The sequence below is a fragment of the Danio rerio genome, chromosome 8 (assembly GCF_049306965.1).
Source record: "Danio rerio strain Tuebingen ecotype United States chromosome 8, GRCz12tu, whole genome shotgun sequence".
NCBI classification, from domain to species: domain Eukaryota; kingdom Metazoa; phylum Chordata; class Actinopteri; order Cypriniformes; family Danionidae; genus Danio; species Danio rerio.
The window spans coordinates 26,835,498-26,852,067 of NC_133183.1; the positions used below are offsets into that span (position 1 = coordinate 26,835,498).

General features: G+C 34.0%; 1 protein-coding gene across 3 annotated transcripts in view; it reads right to left on the reverse strand.

Annotated features, from left to right (window-relative positions):
• kcnc4 (potassium voltage-gated channel, Shaw-related subfamily, member 4) overlaps positions 1 to 16,570 on the reverse strand; it is a 47,496-nt gene that overhangs the window by 20,694 nt on the left and 10,232 nt on the right. For all 3 annotated transcript variants that reach the window (XM_073909918.1, XM_073909917.1, NM_001195196.1), the window contains exon 2: positions 523 to 1,453. In XM_073909918.1, coding sequence (XP_073766019.1) covers positions 523 to 1,453 — 931 coding nt within the window. The remainder of the gene's footprint in view (positions 1 to 522; positions 1,454 to 16,570) is intronic.

Sequence of the window (16,570 nt, forward strand, 5' to 3'; positions counted from 1 at the left end):
TCTTTTTTGCACTGTTGAATCTTCTAAATATTTGAACATGTCTGTAAAATCGTTCCTGATGTCACACCACGTCTGGATTTCATGCTGTAGAATAAAGGTCTACTCTAAACAAAAGCATTCACATCACAACCCAGTCAGTGGCTACTACACTGTAGGATGATTTAGTTGTTGTTGTTGTTACAATTAGCCAGTACCACTCTCATATTTCCTCCAGGGTTTTCTTATCGTGACAAACCGATCTTAATGGTGACTTCAAATGAAGCACTTCCAATAAAACTAAATCTGATTCTATGTTAATGATCTCTTAGGCCTTCTGAAGATGTTCCATTCATTTCAACACTAGTTTAGAGTTACTTTAAACTTTGTAGACAGGACTCAGTTGAACTTTGCACATCAATTTAACATGGTATGTAGTTTTTCAGAGGAGAAAAACAGGCCTCATAATCCTGGCAACTATACAGTATCATTTCATAGATTTTTGCCTCTGAGAAACCCCCTTGTCTTGTAATCGTCATGTTTTACCTGAGCGGTTTCTTGTGATGTTTTCCTCCGCAGCGAGTGGGCATGTGTCGCTCTGTGTGCTGTTCCGTGGCGAGTTGCTTTCAGACTTCCCAAATGAGCCAGAGTCCAACACCATACCTGGGTTTGGGTTGTGCTTCTTCTTCTTCTTGGGCAGCTTTTGCTTGGCCATAGCCAGCGAGTAGTACATACCAAAATTGTTAACGATAACAGGCACCGGCATGGCGATAGTAAGCACGCCCGCTATAGCACATAACGCACCCACTATCATGCCGAGCCACGTCTTAGGAACCATGTCCCCATAACCAAGTGTCGTCATGGTGACCACTGCCCACCAGAAGCCGATGGGAATGTTCTTGAAATGCGTGTGGTTGCAGCCACTAGGATCGTCCGGATCTGCGCTGATACGCTCGGCGTAGTAGATCATGGTGGCGAAGATGAGCACCCCGAGAGCAAGAAAGATGATGAGCAAGCAAAACTCATTGACGCTCGCTCTCAAGGTGTGCCCGAGAACCCTGAGACCCACAAAGTGTCGCGTGAGCTTAAAGATCCGTAAGATTCGGACAAAACGGACCACGCGCAGAAACCCCAGGACATCCTTGGCAGCTTTGGAGGTGTTTCCAATCAAACTCCTCTCCAGATAGAAGGGCAGAATGGCAACAAAGTCTATGATGTTCAGCTGGTTCTTAATGAACAGGAGCTTGTTTGGGCAACATATGATGCGGACCAGGAACTCAAAGGTAAACCACACCACGCAGATTCCCTCCACCACTGTGAGCACTGGTTTGGTATCCATAACCTGGATGATGGTGGTGCTGTTGGTGGCTGATTTTGTATCGGTGTGATTGTGAAACTCAAAAAAGGCCTCGTGGGTCTCTAGGCAGAAGTTAGTGATGGACACCAAGATGAAAAACAGAGAGACGAAGGCTATTACCTGAAACAGATAAAAGAATTGGTAAGCAAATGAGACCAGAAATATACATCTCAACATCAGTCTCATGTCTGAACTTTGTTAGGACTTTTTTAGGCATTTGAAAGCTAAGCGATCTAGGGCAGTGGTTCCCAAAGTGGGTGTCGAGACCCTCAGGGGGGACAATGAGCTGGGGTCACTTAGTGATTTCCAAAAATCTAATTCATTTTATTAAACTAGTAGAATTAACCTACAGAAGAAAAAAGTAGTTCAATAAAAAAGCAAATAAAAAAACATCAGCCTTCCAATATTTTGTGACCCCTGGGGTGATTTGCAGCAGCAAATGTAGCAGATTGATTTTATGGCACTCTGACACCTTTACAGCACTCATGTATATTAAAAATAAAAACAGGCCAAAACTAAACATAGAGGATGATCTCTGAGCTGCATTCTTTAAATTTAAACGATGAATAGAATATGTGTGCACCGTTGTGTGCAAGCTTTATATATCGTCACCTTGGAATTACAAATGCAGAGAGAACCTTCTAATAGTAAAAAGTCATTTTCTGCTTGGAATTATAAGGTTCTGTCTGGCAGATCATTAATTGAAGCATTAATTTTCAAGAAATACAATCAATCTGCTTATTAATTTAATAGAAAAAATAGAATTTGGTGTTGTAACAATATGTTGATGTTTGATAAAGTAACATTGTTGCTTTCTATAACATTTAGGTAATGTTTTAGGATGATTATTTTTTTATACTTTAACAAAATTAAGCAAATTAAACAAATTAAGCTTACAAGACTGTGCTAAATATTTTGTCCAGCACAGATGTTAATTTTATGTAATCAATATGATAATATTTATTGAATTATATGCTTCATATAAACTATTATATTAAATTTATTGAATTTCCCAGAGATGGGTTGCGGCTGGAAGGGCATCCGCTGCGTAAAAACTTGCTGGATAAGTTGGCGGTTCATTCCGCTGTGGCGACCACGGATTAGTAACTTAGGGACTAAGCTGACAAGAAAATGAATGAATGAATGAAATTTATGGAATTATATGCCCCAAGATTTAAATTAAGTATTTGCCCTTAAAGGCTTAAATTTAAAGACTAAAAGAAAACGAACAAAAGTTTAATGAACAAAATGTTTCACTGACTATATATACACAAATCAAAATATTTCACATTTAATATATTACATATTTTAATAACTGTTTCTTTTTCAACAATGTAAACTTTAACATTTGATTTCAACGTCAAAAAATGCTTCTAAATCCTCACAGTTGCTCGCATCTTTTCAGTTTCAGGTTTCTTCTAAACTTTATGTGGTGCAGCATTATTTATTCGACTCTGATTTGGTGTTTCTGGTCTTTCCCGCTGTTAATGGAGCTGTCCGGTGAAATGAAAAACAAAGCTGATTCTGATTGGTCCTCGTGCGTACATTTAAATTGCTGATTGGCTCACAGAAAGAACCTTATACAGCCAAGCTAGAGTTCGACTTTTTAGATAAAACCTTTTTTGTCTTTTTAAATAAAAAGTCTTAAAATGTAAAAAACTTATAAAAAAATTACATAATGTAAATAAGTTATTTAATAAGAATATGTCAATAACTCAATTTTGACAAAAAATGTCAGACAGAACTTTATAATTCTAAGTTGACGATATTTATAACCACCTCGGAGGATATTTAGAGTCACAAGTCACTGGCATTGTAATTTTGGAGGTAATGAATTGAAGTTTAAAAGGAGCTTTAAAAGAGCACTACTCAAACTAACAAATAATTCAAGCAAAATTGTACATCTACGTGTAATTCTTCTTCCCATTTAACACCAGCACGCCAGTGCAGGGCTTGCAACGGCAAGTCTAGTATGGAAGGATGGTGCTTTAGAGGTTTACTGCCACAATAGTTCTGTAGTTAGAATATGTCATAGGTAATGTTTTTAGTGCTGTCATCGTGGTCTCATCTAAAAATACACTGGCATCATCTGAATTAAAGAGAAAAATAATCACTTTAATGTTTAAGTGAACGAAATAGCCTTGCTAGCAAACTTACTTCCACAACTGACTGTGTTCTCAAAATAAAACATAAATCAACATCATTGTTTTATTGTTTTTAAACTTTTAACACATTTCCCCCATTTGCATTTCTGTTGCTTAATTATGTATGCAATTACTTAAACAAAAAAACATTGTTTTTACAATACACAGGTTGGCTTCTCAATCATATTTGGGGACAGCTCTCAGATGGGTGACTCCTGGGGTGGAGGGTGAACAATAGTAATCTTGCCTATAGGGTGCCAAAAAGTCTAGAAACAGACCAGGTTGTTAAAATGCGGAAATATAAAAAATATATATTATAATGATGGAGATGTGATAGACATTATTCTTTGGTGCAAAAAAGAATAACATTATGATTAAGTGTTACAGATGGCGTCAGTAAGACATTGTTCTTTTGTTCTCTTCATTTTACTACAGATTTATTTTTAAACAAGACACAGTTTGACTCATGCTTTTCAGAGACTAAAAATAAAAGATAATATGGTGCCAACTCTGACAGGAACCGACGGCAATGCAAAAACAAACAAGAGTAACAATGTTTTAACCACGTGTCATTATTGCTTGTTCTTTTATGTATGGCATCTTTATACCTTTTAATCCAAAATAAACATTAATTCACAGTACCTGTGTGAATATTAGTCTTTAGCTCACATTATTTTATTCTATTAAGTACAATGAACTGTCAGTCATATCTGAGATAAATAAACTTGTATTACATGTCATAAACAACGTCAATGTTTTCCTCCTTCGTATATTTAAAAGAGCTGCACAATACTGGGCTGTTCATGAGTTCAAAAGGAAAGAAAACACTCACACAGTCCTCAGGCCACAGCCATCATTTTTTGCTGAGCCCTATTAGTTACTTACTTCCTTATTAACATACAATATTATCTCCAAATTTACCACCAGTGGAGGCCATTCATTATTCTTTCATTAGCAAGACACAATTAAATTAGCCCAAATTAGCTCTAAATTATCTCTCACAACGATGCCATGCAGAGTTCAGCGTAATCCAGCAGCAGCAGCTTAGATACAGTAAATCAGATGTGCGAAACTGTCAAGATGTGTGTTTTATCTGTGTTTTTAATGTAGATATATGTAATAAATATAGAGAAAGCATAAGAACAGAAAATCAGGTGAGTGTGGTTGGGGGGAGGGGTAACCATGCCAACCATGTCACACCAGCATGGCACAGTTGGAGACTTGTTGTCACGCTGAGGGAGACACAAGCCCATGGGCAGAATGATAGCACTCACAGATCAATTTTATTTATATACACACACACACATCCTCAGAGGAGCAGGAAGTATTGTATGAAAACTGTGCTAGAAACACTAATAATCATCAGTTTTCTATTACAGATCCATCAGAGATATTTAATGGAAAGCTCTACTTTATTACAACTCCCCTTGAGTTAAACAGTTGAGTTTTACTATTTTGAACTCATTCAGTCGATCTATGGGTCTGGGGGGAGCGCTTTTAACCTAGCATAAATCATTAAATCAGATTAGACCCTTACCATCTCACTCAAACAGTTAAAAAATAAAGAGTTCTAATAGTTTTCCGATTTAAAGCTGAACTATTATGTAGTTACATTGTGGCTTCAGCAGGCGCAATGATATTATGCAGATTCTAACTGCTGGTGCAACTGTAAGGCTTGGTGCTAGGGACTATTTTCAGACACTGCGTAATATCATTGCGCTTGCTTCAGCTATGGTACAGCACCAAAGTTCCTTACACCACAATGAGAGTATAGTTCCTGGCCATATCGACCTAGAAGATAGCAAGTTTTCATTTTACGACATTTTTAGTACATGATCTAACTACAGAAGAGTCAAGCTTTCAATTGGAAAATCATAAAACTTTGTGATCATTTGCTTTAGATGCTAATGGTCTAATCTGATTCAATTATTTATGCTAAGCTGGGCGGAAAGTGCTCTCACCAGCCCTTGGGATAGGCTGAATGAAAAGAAAAATGCTAAGGGGAGTAGTAAAATGAGCCTATTTTCAATAATGTGGAGTGTTCCCTTAAGAGCAGAAATATTCGGTCTATTTGAGGTGCAGGTTCTATTCATACCCATTATGAATATAACTATTTTTAATTATGAGTTTTTACATTCATAACCTAAATTAACAATTAGCACTTAGCTATGGAAAAAATAAGAGACCACATGACAAATTTCTTTTTCTTTTGAGTATTTACAGAAGAAGATGTGTCACATAAGCTTTCTTCCGTTGTAATCTTAACTTATTTAAAAAGTATAGAAAGTTATTTTACTGTCCCTAATAGTCTTTTAACCAGGACTGCACTGCAGTGTATTTTATGTACATATGAATTTTGGAAGTTTACAGCTGAGAGACACATTTTTGCAAAGAGTCTTATTGCATTGTGCACTTGTGCAAATAAATAAAAGACAGCAATGAGTAGTATTGTGATCGTTCCAGCAGCCCTTTTGTTTCACTCTTGATTAAAGTGCTGTACTGAGTACTTTAATCAGCTTTAATCAATAGCCAAGTGGTCACAACAAGGGAAGAGCCCTCTGATTCCGACCAGCGACAGTTTCACTCCTATTCAGCACAACATGAATCATTTTTTTCTTTCTTTCTTTTCCAGCAGCTGAAATGCAAATGTGGCAATTAAATGAGAACATGTATGTGGGCAGAGCAAGCGTGGGCGTCTGTGTTTAAAGCCACTTCTTCTGGAAATCTTTCTAGCTATAACAATAAACCTATTCAGCTGAAGAGTTTTAACATCATTCAAGATTTTTAACAATTCAATAAACTAAATGTATTAATATTGAATATATATATATATATATATATATATATATATATATATATATATATATATATATATATATATATATATATATATATATAAACTCTACAACATTGTGTAGGGGAACTGCACTGTGTTGGAAGGTCCTCATTTCATAACCCCAATTTTTACATGAAAAAATATCATTTAGAAATAATAAGAAATGTGATGTATGACATATTCCAGTTCATTTAACTAGAGAAAATTAGATACAATTAATGGCAAAATCCCTATGATGACGTTTGAAAAAAATATTAGCACAGACATTTTTAAAAGTACAGAACAATTTCTTGACCTAATGCAGTTTGCATACAGGCCTAACAGAGGTGTGGAAGACGCCATAATCACTCTGCTCCATTTGCTTTTCAACATAAAAAAGTTTTTTTTAATAAAAAAAAAATATTTTTCCCATATTTTGACCCTCTATTTTAAACACACTATTTTAAAAAGGATTGCCACATCTGAGCCAAAATACACCCACTGTTATGATAGGGTAACAGTTCTGCATAAAAACTAATAATAAATAGCATCTTCTAATGTACTCTGAAAGCAATGTGTAAATACAGTATATATAAAAAATGCTATTCACAATTGTGTGTTGCATCCAATAAAATTGGCTCTGAATATTTTTTTTCATTGTTTATGAAAAGCACGAGTTGAACTGTCTTGTTTAAAAATTAATTTACAGTAAAAATGAAGCATAAAAATTGTCTTACAACATCATACTGAGATGAAATATGGCAAAGTTCTGAAATTTACAGGAGATTTTTTTAATACTGTGACATGTCAAAACAAAACTTAACCCACACTCACAACATGATTTCTGCTGCTTGTTCAAACTAATTATTTAAAATAAGCTGAATCAACACATTTCTTGATATTTTTTTAGGGACAACTTAAAATTTGTTAAGCTACCTTAATCAATTTGTGTTGTGACAACATAAATTAATTGTGTGGAACCCTGCAATTTGTACAGTGTATTGTAAAATTTTGCATTCACTTGAGAAAAAAAATAGCATCATTAAAGTTTAGTCACATTTTTATTTGAAATGAATCTGCTGATTGTTTGACTTCCACTAACACCTTCATATGGCATGCTTTAAAATAAAAAACGGACATCATATTGTCAGTAATGTTATGTGTTGTTCCTATAGTTGAGTTTTACCTTAATACGTTAGTTTTCTAATGAAGAAATGGGAAAATAATGGAGTCAAGCTGCTCTCAAACCCTGCAGAGTGCTATTGTGCAACATTAACACAACCTTCTAGAGCACTGAATACAAACAATTTAAGTGGAGTAGTAAATTGCTGGACAGATGGGTCATTACACACGTTTACCCAGCATTATATCACATAACAAAACACATTGTATTCCAACAGTTCATTGAGACTAAACATTCAAACAAACAGCATAGTTGTGTATTAAACTCAACTATTTTGTGCGCTCAAAGTATTTCCCTAACACAACCTTCTATGTGAGCCCATTCACAGACAGATTATACAGTAGGTATCTATTTCTTTCCATTGTAAAAAGTAAAGCAAAAATCCCCTATCTTGACCACTTTCATTTCATTTCAGATTCTGTGCAAAAGTGAGCAACTACTGTAGATAAAAGCTCACTTTTTTAGCACACAAATAAAATTCAATGCAATGCAATTCGTAAATGAAATGTAATTAACTTAATTGGTTCACATACCATTCAGCCCTATTTCTCTGCTTATATGCTTTTTTTATATTCGCTCTCTGGTGTTCTAGCAAAATAAAGGTGTAATACAAACAACCAAAAAGAAAAAAATGCATTAACAGTAGCAGATGGCAACACTGTAGCACATGCTTTCAATAAACAGAACAATATTTGGATGCTACAGTAGCTATTGTAGCTTTTTATAGTTATCATCCTTGGCAAGAAAGGGCCTTAGTAATAAGTGGAGGCAGGTTTTCTTTTGGTGAACTGTGCTAAAATTGTATTAACATGGAGGCCAGATGGCTGTTGTCTATTATTCACCATAAAAATAAACAATGATTGCTATGTGGGACTGCTCATTTAGATGTTCAGCAGAAACCACTGATTCATTGAAATCTGTCTGAGAACATCAACACTTGATTTCCTTTTTTTTTTTTTTTTTACTAAAACAGTTATTTACATCTTGAAATTGTACTTTGTAAACCCTTTCACATATAAGTTTCTTAAATTGAGGTAACTTTCATAGTAAGTTATCAAAGCAACTTTTGTTCTGAATAAGCTTTAAATGTCTTATGTATTCAGGGTTAAGAAACTCTGAGTTGACAGAACTTAGGGTTTCTGGAACTAACAGGAAGCAGATTTGGAGTAAATCTAATCTTAGTTTATGGGTTTAGCAGCTGATAAATTAAACCTTGCTTTCTGGAATGCATCACAGGTGACTAATAGATCAAAACAAATGCATAGTCAGATATTTTTATGCTTTTTCTTGATATATAAAACATTTAATAACATGCATAGTGTAATATTGCAAAATAAATATGACAATTTACAACAATTTAAATTATATACATATTTTATATAACAGATTTTATAGATTTTAAAACGTGAATGTGTAATAATTACATAATATTAGCATTGTAATTGCAAATAATTTCTGTAATTCGAAGCTAAATTTGCAGCTTAATTACTCCTGACGTCAGTGTCACATTAATAATCCATCAGATACAATTACTTTATACTCTCTTCCTGATTTTTTTGTGGAAACTGATGCATTTTCAGGGTTCATTTAAAGATTTCAATACATGAATAAGTCAATCAACTGTGCCATTTCTTAATAAAAGAAAAGAGGGAGAAAAAAAAGAGAGGGCTGGTTTAATAGAAAGTGAACGTGTCAGCCGTGTCTGTGAGCGTCTGTACCAGCTGTTCTCTACTGCAGCCTCCAGCTCATTTAGCGTTTAGTCACAGCTCACAAAGACATTTACCCATAGTGCAGCTGTCACATTCCAGTCCACCTGTATGAGCAAACCCTATTGTTTCACAATTAATTTTCCATGGAAAACAATTCAAGCTTCCCATAACTGTCAGACAAGAAAAAACAACGTCAGAATAAAGCAGGAAGACTCAAAATATAGCATAAAGGATACATATAAACTCTCTGGCAATCAGGTCCTCAGGGCAGATGTGCTAATACTGGTTAATAAACCACACAGAGAATAGCTTCGCCTATAAGTCTTTATTATATACTGTATCCATGACATCATAAAATATGTATTATATATTTGACCAAAACATAGTGACTAAATATCCTGTACCCTTAAAAAAAAACAGCACAAGAAATACCTATTGTAGAACAAGTGTAGAACAAATTTGCAAACCCTGACTGAATTAGTAAAACATAATGTATAAGCCTGTGTAATACAAATGTTAACAACACTAATACATAAAGAGACAACCAAAGTTAAATAGTTGATTTTTTAAAACATAAAATCCGTAGTGATGATTATAAATATAAGTTTACGATATCAAATCAGTCACTTGAGTAAAAGTACATCTACCCTAATAAAATATTCATTCATTAATTTTCTTGTCAGCTTAGTCCCTTTATTAATCTGGGCTCGCCACAGTGGAATGAACCGCCAACTTATCCAGCAAGTTTTTACGCAGTGGATGCCCTTCCAGCCGCAACCCATCTCTGGGAAACATCCACACATCCATTCACACACTACGGACAATTTAGCCTACCCAATTCACCTGTACCGCATATCTTTGGACTGTGGGGGAAACTGGAGCACCCGGAGGAAACCCACGCGAACGCAGGGAGAACATGCAAACTCCACACAGAAACGCCAACTGAGCCGAGGATAATAAAATAATAAAATATTACCCCAGTAAAAAGTATAAAGTCCTCTTTTTCAATTTTAGTCAAAGGTCAAATGTACTTGATTTGTAATGTACTAAAGTATTAAATATACTTACTGATGAATGTTTATTTGTCAAGAAAAAGAAAATTGTCTTACCAGAAATTGTCAAAAAAGTCTGTAAATCTGTGCTTACAAATATAAACAATATTAAAAGAAATAACATTTAAAAAAATGTAGCACTTTAAAAGACTTGTATAATTATTTTAGTTTGTATTTATTAAATGCTACTGCAGAATAAATGCATGATCATTAATTTACGTTAATTTAGCATTATGTTTTGTTTTCAAATAAAAGCTATCACATTCATTTTTGTTTGTACATTAAGTAAATCATTTACTTCTGAACTAGATCATTAGAATCAGTGAGTTGTTTAACTGAGTACAGATGTGTTCATATCAGTCCAATCAACAAATGAATTGTTCAGTTCAGATTGTGAACTGATTTAACAGGTTAACCAAAAAATTCAGCTTGTTCACCAAAAAAATAGTATCGCATATCTGAGCTTGTGGTGATAACTCCCTTTTTATTTTTTACTCAGCAGCAACATTTAGGAAATAATTACAATATTTCACAATATTTTTATCCCACTACTGTAATAATAATTACAATGTTGGGATAAAAATTACAATATTTAGTTTTGAAAAGAAGTAAAGTCAAACTTGCACTCAACGTTATTTTTGCTCCTTGCTCAGACTACTTATTTAAAATGAGCTAAATCAACACAATTCTTGAGTTTTTAGGCGGAAAACTTAATTGTTTTATGTTCAATCCACTAAAATTTGTAAAAACAATTCATTTAACCTAATCACTTGTGTTGCGACAACATGAAAGAATTGTGTGGAACCCCCATTTTTACAGTGTACCTAACTTGATAATTAGTAGTAGTGAAGTAAAAATACCAATGGACCGCATGCTATTTTAGAACCATAATGTGCGAAATCAAGTTAAGATTATATTATTGTACAAGTTTATCAAGCTGTTTGCATAAACATCATCTTAATTTGCACTTTGTGGCTAATTATAAGCACACACTCTTATACACATTCCTCTTATACGGTTTCACACCAAGCATGCTGGTAACTATAAATCTGCCTCAGCTTGCTCATTTAAAGTCCAGCTTAATACAGTCATATTTTGAGTTCATCCTTTATGCATTAATTACAATGAACTGTCACTTATATTTACGTGAAATTACCTTAATTGATTCATTTAGACTGTTTGGTTTTACAGTGTGACAGGAGTGAAATTACCTCCACTTATTGTAGTCTTGCTAAGCTGCAGGCTATAGGGACTGAAAGCAATCGCATACTGTACACAAGGGATGAATTAAGCCACTATTATTTTGTCTGTCGTATAACTGCGAGTCCAGAGCCAGAAGCTCATGAGCTGCACTGCCAAGCTCTTCTCCAGGGACACTCAATGGACTGTCTTTTCCCTGCATGAACAACAGCGTTTGTGCATTTGGACATTTCACTACAATGGATTTTGTTTTCAGTTCACAAATAGAGAACAAACATAAAAAAGTCAGGGTAGTTTTTATTGCAAACTGTCACAGAAGTAACATGTCAGGGCAAAATGCACTTTGGCCCAGGAATGAAAGTGGTAAATAAATTAGATTGTGAATCAAGCTGTTCTGCACTCGGCCACCTTGACCTTGAGCTTGTGTTTCTTGAGTGTATAAAAATCTGTCACTGTGCAGGCAGTGTAGTGTAAACTGCATAGGGCCCTCCGCAAGAGTGAAGGCGAGGCCCTCACTGCATAATCAAATATTCACATATGAGTGTGCCAGTGTTGGTACCAACAACCAGTGGCTAAGTGCAATGACATAAGGAACCGAAGAGGTCACAGCGACTCAAGTTCATCCCAGATGAAAAACCCTAAAATATAACTATGAAAAAATGACTACTAAAAAATGTTACATTTTACAAACATGAATACAATGAAATCATGTTTTTTACATTTAAACTACCCATAAAAAGGTTGTGAAAGTATCCAACAAGCATTTCACCTTTAAAAATTGGCATAACGTCCATTTCTTGAAGCGTTTTTCTGTACAATGTCTGTATTACCCATCTGACATGTGCACTGGCTTTTGGAAAGTCTGTCTTGGCTTATTGACTTGATAAAATTTATTTAAGTGAAACAATAAATGTTTTTGCATTAACAGCAAAAAAATAAAATAATAAAATAAAATAGGCTACTCTTTTATAGTTGGTCTTGCATATAAGTCTTTATTCTAAATTGAATATTTTATTTTTAAGTAAGAGAACGATAAGGAGGTGGGCAAAGTTTGTAGTGCAAATACTGTTTGTACATCCAAACAGAATATTTCTGAAAATAATCTGCAACAAAGATTAATATGTATTGTGTAAGAGCTTGCAAAAGTTTCTGGTTGATTTTTCTGCCAACATGATGGAACGGTGCATTTGGTTTGGAAAAAAAATTGGGTTTATGTCAAAACCTAACGTCAATGTTCCATTTTAGTCACTTTCCAACACAAACTAAAAACAACAAAATATCAACGTCTAATGATGTTATAGCTTGATGTTGTGTGGATGTTACAATATGATGATTAAATGTTAGCATTTGACGTCAATATGATGTCGGTTTAAGATATTGGCTCGATGTTGGATTTTAATCACTTTCAAACACAACCTAAAATCAACAAAATATCAATGTCATTTCACAGCGCAATCGGACGTCACAATAACATTGTCCTTAGATGCTGGCGACCTAAATGTAACCTAATATTAATATCTTATGCCGTTGTGTGTCTGGTGGGTTCGTTTTTCTATTTGGTAGTATTTAACTTCAAATGTTTCAGATCAGATATAAACCGCAAACCTGACATTTAAAACTAAAATAAAATTTAATTTCTGAATAGGGATGTGCAATATTTATAGCTGATGATAATACTATAATTCTACAATACTTCCCGCAGGCCATTTGCAGCCCCACTTCCTCCTTCTCAAGATGAGATTTGGCCCAACAAAACATATATTAAAATCATTGTTGTGCAGTCACGTTTAGCCACTTGTGGTTTTGACCACCCACCTACTGGACATGTAAAGTACTGTACAGTATATTCAGGATACTTTCGGTTTCTCTCAGTGTGCGGTCGAAAGTAACACACATGCAGATTATTTCTGGGGTTGATTGAATCGCTGAAATATGTGTCCATAGGTTCTCTATTTTTACTAAAGCTTTATTTTTGTAAATATTCAAGGATTATTTGATTATAATCAGTTTTATACCGACTGTATTTTGTTGTACAAACACCTCTTCATGACTTACATGTTATGCTGGTGGTGTAAATATGATCATTTTGCTAATAATCGATTCAAATGGTCTAATTAATAAACTATTCTAATATACATGTTACGATTTGTATAAAAAATGTGCATTAGTAAAATTTGACTGCTGGCTGAATTGAACATGTTTAAGTAAATGTGAATATATACATACTTTCCCCCTCTTTGTTGTAGTTTTACAAAAAAAGAAAGATATTGAAAAGAACAATTGCCAGTAAATTGTAAAGAGTACCCAAACTCTTTTCTGCTGTCTTACACTATCTGTTGAACTTTTGCTTAAGCAACAATTAATAGGGACATAAATATTATTACTATTATTATTATGCCTATTATTATATTGTAGTATTTTCATAGCAATTTAAACTACAACTTCAATATGTACAACAAGAAACAAAAAGAAAGAGCTATGATTCTCTGGGGAATAATGTCTTAGTGCATCAATTACATCAGGTTTCCACTTTTTTCTTGTGCTTAAATGTTAAAACAGCCCGTCTATGAATTGTCAGTCACTGATATGGCCCCTAGCCAATTTGAGTTTGAGACCCCTGCTGTAATTCTTGTTTTACTAAAGTGCGGTCTAACGCTATTGATTTTTTTGGCAAAAGCATTTAATACATGATGAAGCCAGTATGAATACAGTTTGGATGACCCTATAATTCAAGTTATAAAAGCAAAAATAAATATATTATCTACGTATGGGTTTCTAAACCTGATATAGTTCATTAACATTGCCCAAGCAAGAGTGTTTTTTCTGAATAACAGCGCATGTGAACAATATGATTATTTTTTTTTTTTGTATAATTATTTTTTGGGGGGTTTGACCTTTATTTGATAGGACAGTAGGGAATTGACAGGAAAGCATGGGAGCAGACAGAAGGGAAGGATCAGCATAGGACCACAAGGCGGAATCGAACTCAGATCGCCGCAAGCACTAGAGTACATGTGTCGATGCACTAACCACTACACCACTGTCGCCGACATCAATATGATTATTAATAAGTTTTATGAAAACCATGATACTTTGTGAATACTTAAAAAAAGCATATATTTAAAATCAGTTTTTTATTTTGCTTTATAGATAAGAAAAGATAAGAACAATTTCAACAATCAGTAACTTTTTTCTTCTTTAATATGCTATTTTACTCAGAAATACCACACACAATGGAAATAAAATGGATTGGAAACCTTACTACTGTGTTTAAAGTTGAAGCTCTTTGAAAATGTTATTTTTTTTTTTTTTACAAATAATAAACATTCATTTCCATGGTTCTTCTTGCCTCCTTTTCTCTCCAACACTACATTGCAGTGAACAGTAAGTATTGGCCTGTAAGCCTGTGAAGGATATCTACATTTTGGTTTATCTAAATGCCAAACGGTTTACCCTGCTTCTAAACAGACAAAGCCAACCTGTTCAAACTCTGTGGAGCAGAACTATGAAACTGCTAGAAGCATAAGTCTATTATTTACACACTGTCATTGTGCTCATATAAGGCTGAGACTGCAGGCCGCCGCATACCTGGACCAGCTTCTGCAGGTATAAATTCTGCTTGAGTTTTATTAGAGCGAAACACCGAGCATGTGATGGCTCTTCTGTTTAAGTGTTCATAGCATCTGTTCATATTTACGACCTCTCTTATGACTAGATTTATTTATAGAAGATGTAGTTTACATGATATTGAGATTCCACAGAATTAAAAAAAAGTCCCTTTATGGCTCAAAAAGCTTTCATTTGCTTATATCTCACTTTTAACTCGTTACATTTGTACTCTAATCACTATTTGTTAATCTGGCTGTCAGCCTCTATAATAACAATAATTTATGTGGCTTTGGTTCCTTGTATGTAGGATTTGCATTTGTTTGTCAATTGCATTAAGGAAAATAAATATGAAATTAACATTTAAAAAAGCTAAATAATAATCTTAGTTAGTTAGTTAGTTAGTTAGTTAGTTAGTTAGTTAGTTAGTTAGTTAGTTAGTTAGTTAGTTAGTTAGTTAGTTAGTATTTAATATTTTTAGCCTGTTAAGAACGTCTAGGTCTAAAAAAATCTAGTACAAAAGTTAGTTACATATATTAATTTGTCTTTTATGCAAAGTAAACTCGCATAATAGCACTTCAAATCACCTGAAAGTTACATAATTTTCATGTATTTCCATTAATGAGACAATGTTTAATGTCAAATAATTTTAGGCCATATTGCCAACCCACAGGGCTCACTACTATCAGACAAAGAAATATCCCTTTTTCACTGTGTGTCCGTGTGTGTGTGACAGAGAGACATGTAAAATGGATCAAATCACAACAGAATAGCTGTCCAATTGAGAAGTAAACGCTTCATTTGCGCACATTTTATTCCCAGTCATTTCTCAAACTTACTGATGTGTGAAAGTGCTCACAGTCTAGAGCAGTTCAATCATATCTACAGCGTTATGATATTCAGAAAATAAAACAGTAATTGCAATGATTCACTTTTTGTTAGAAGCAATTGTTTACGCCTGTGTAAATTTAGTTCTTCAACAGAATGTGGCATGAATACATATGCAGTTGCATCTTTTAAATGTTTTCATATAGGCAGCAGATAAAAATCCAATTTAAACAATACTGTTATCAGTATCTGTTGATTATAGTATCTGGTGTTTTATTATTAATGCATGTGTATACATTTACAATGCATTATGGGACATTGAAGAAGGATTTTGTTGACATGTATAGGAATTTGCAGTAATATAGTTTGAGTTGGACATGTAAAATAACTGTCCTGTCGTGTTCACATTCCACCCCTTACTTAAACAGTGTCCCTGGTCAATATTGACAGGTTTGTTTTTGACTGCTTTTATATTAGCACAAAAAACATTTTACACAACCAAATTTTAATTCAACATTCTTTAGCTGTGAACAATGTCTCAAAGTAGTCTTTAACATGAATTTATATAATTAGACATAAAATAACTGCAGTGAAAATACAAATAGGCACTGAGAATGTTTACAAAATGAACAATAGGTGACATATATCAAAATACTTTGTTTCATTACCAATAGACAATTTATTAAACAAATTATCACAG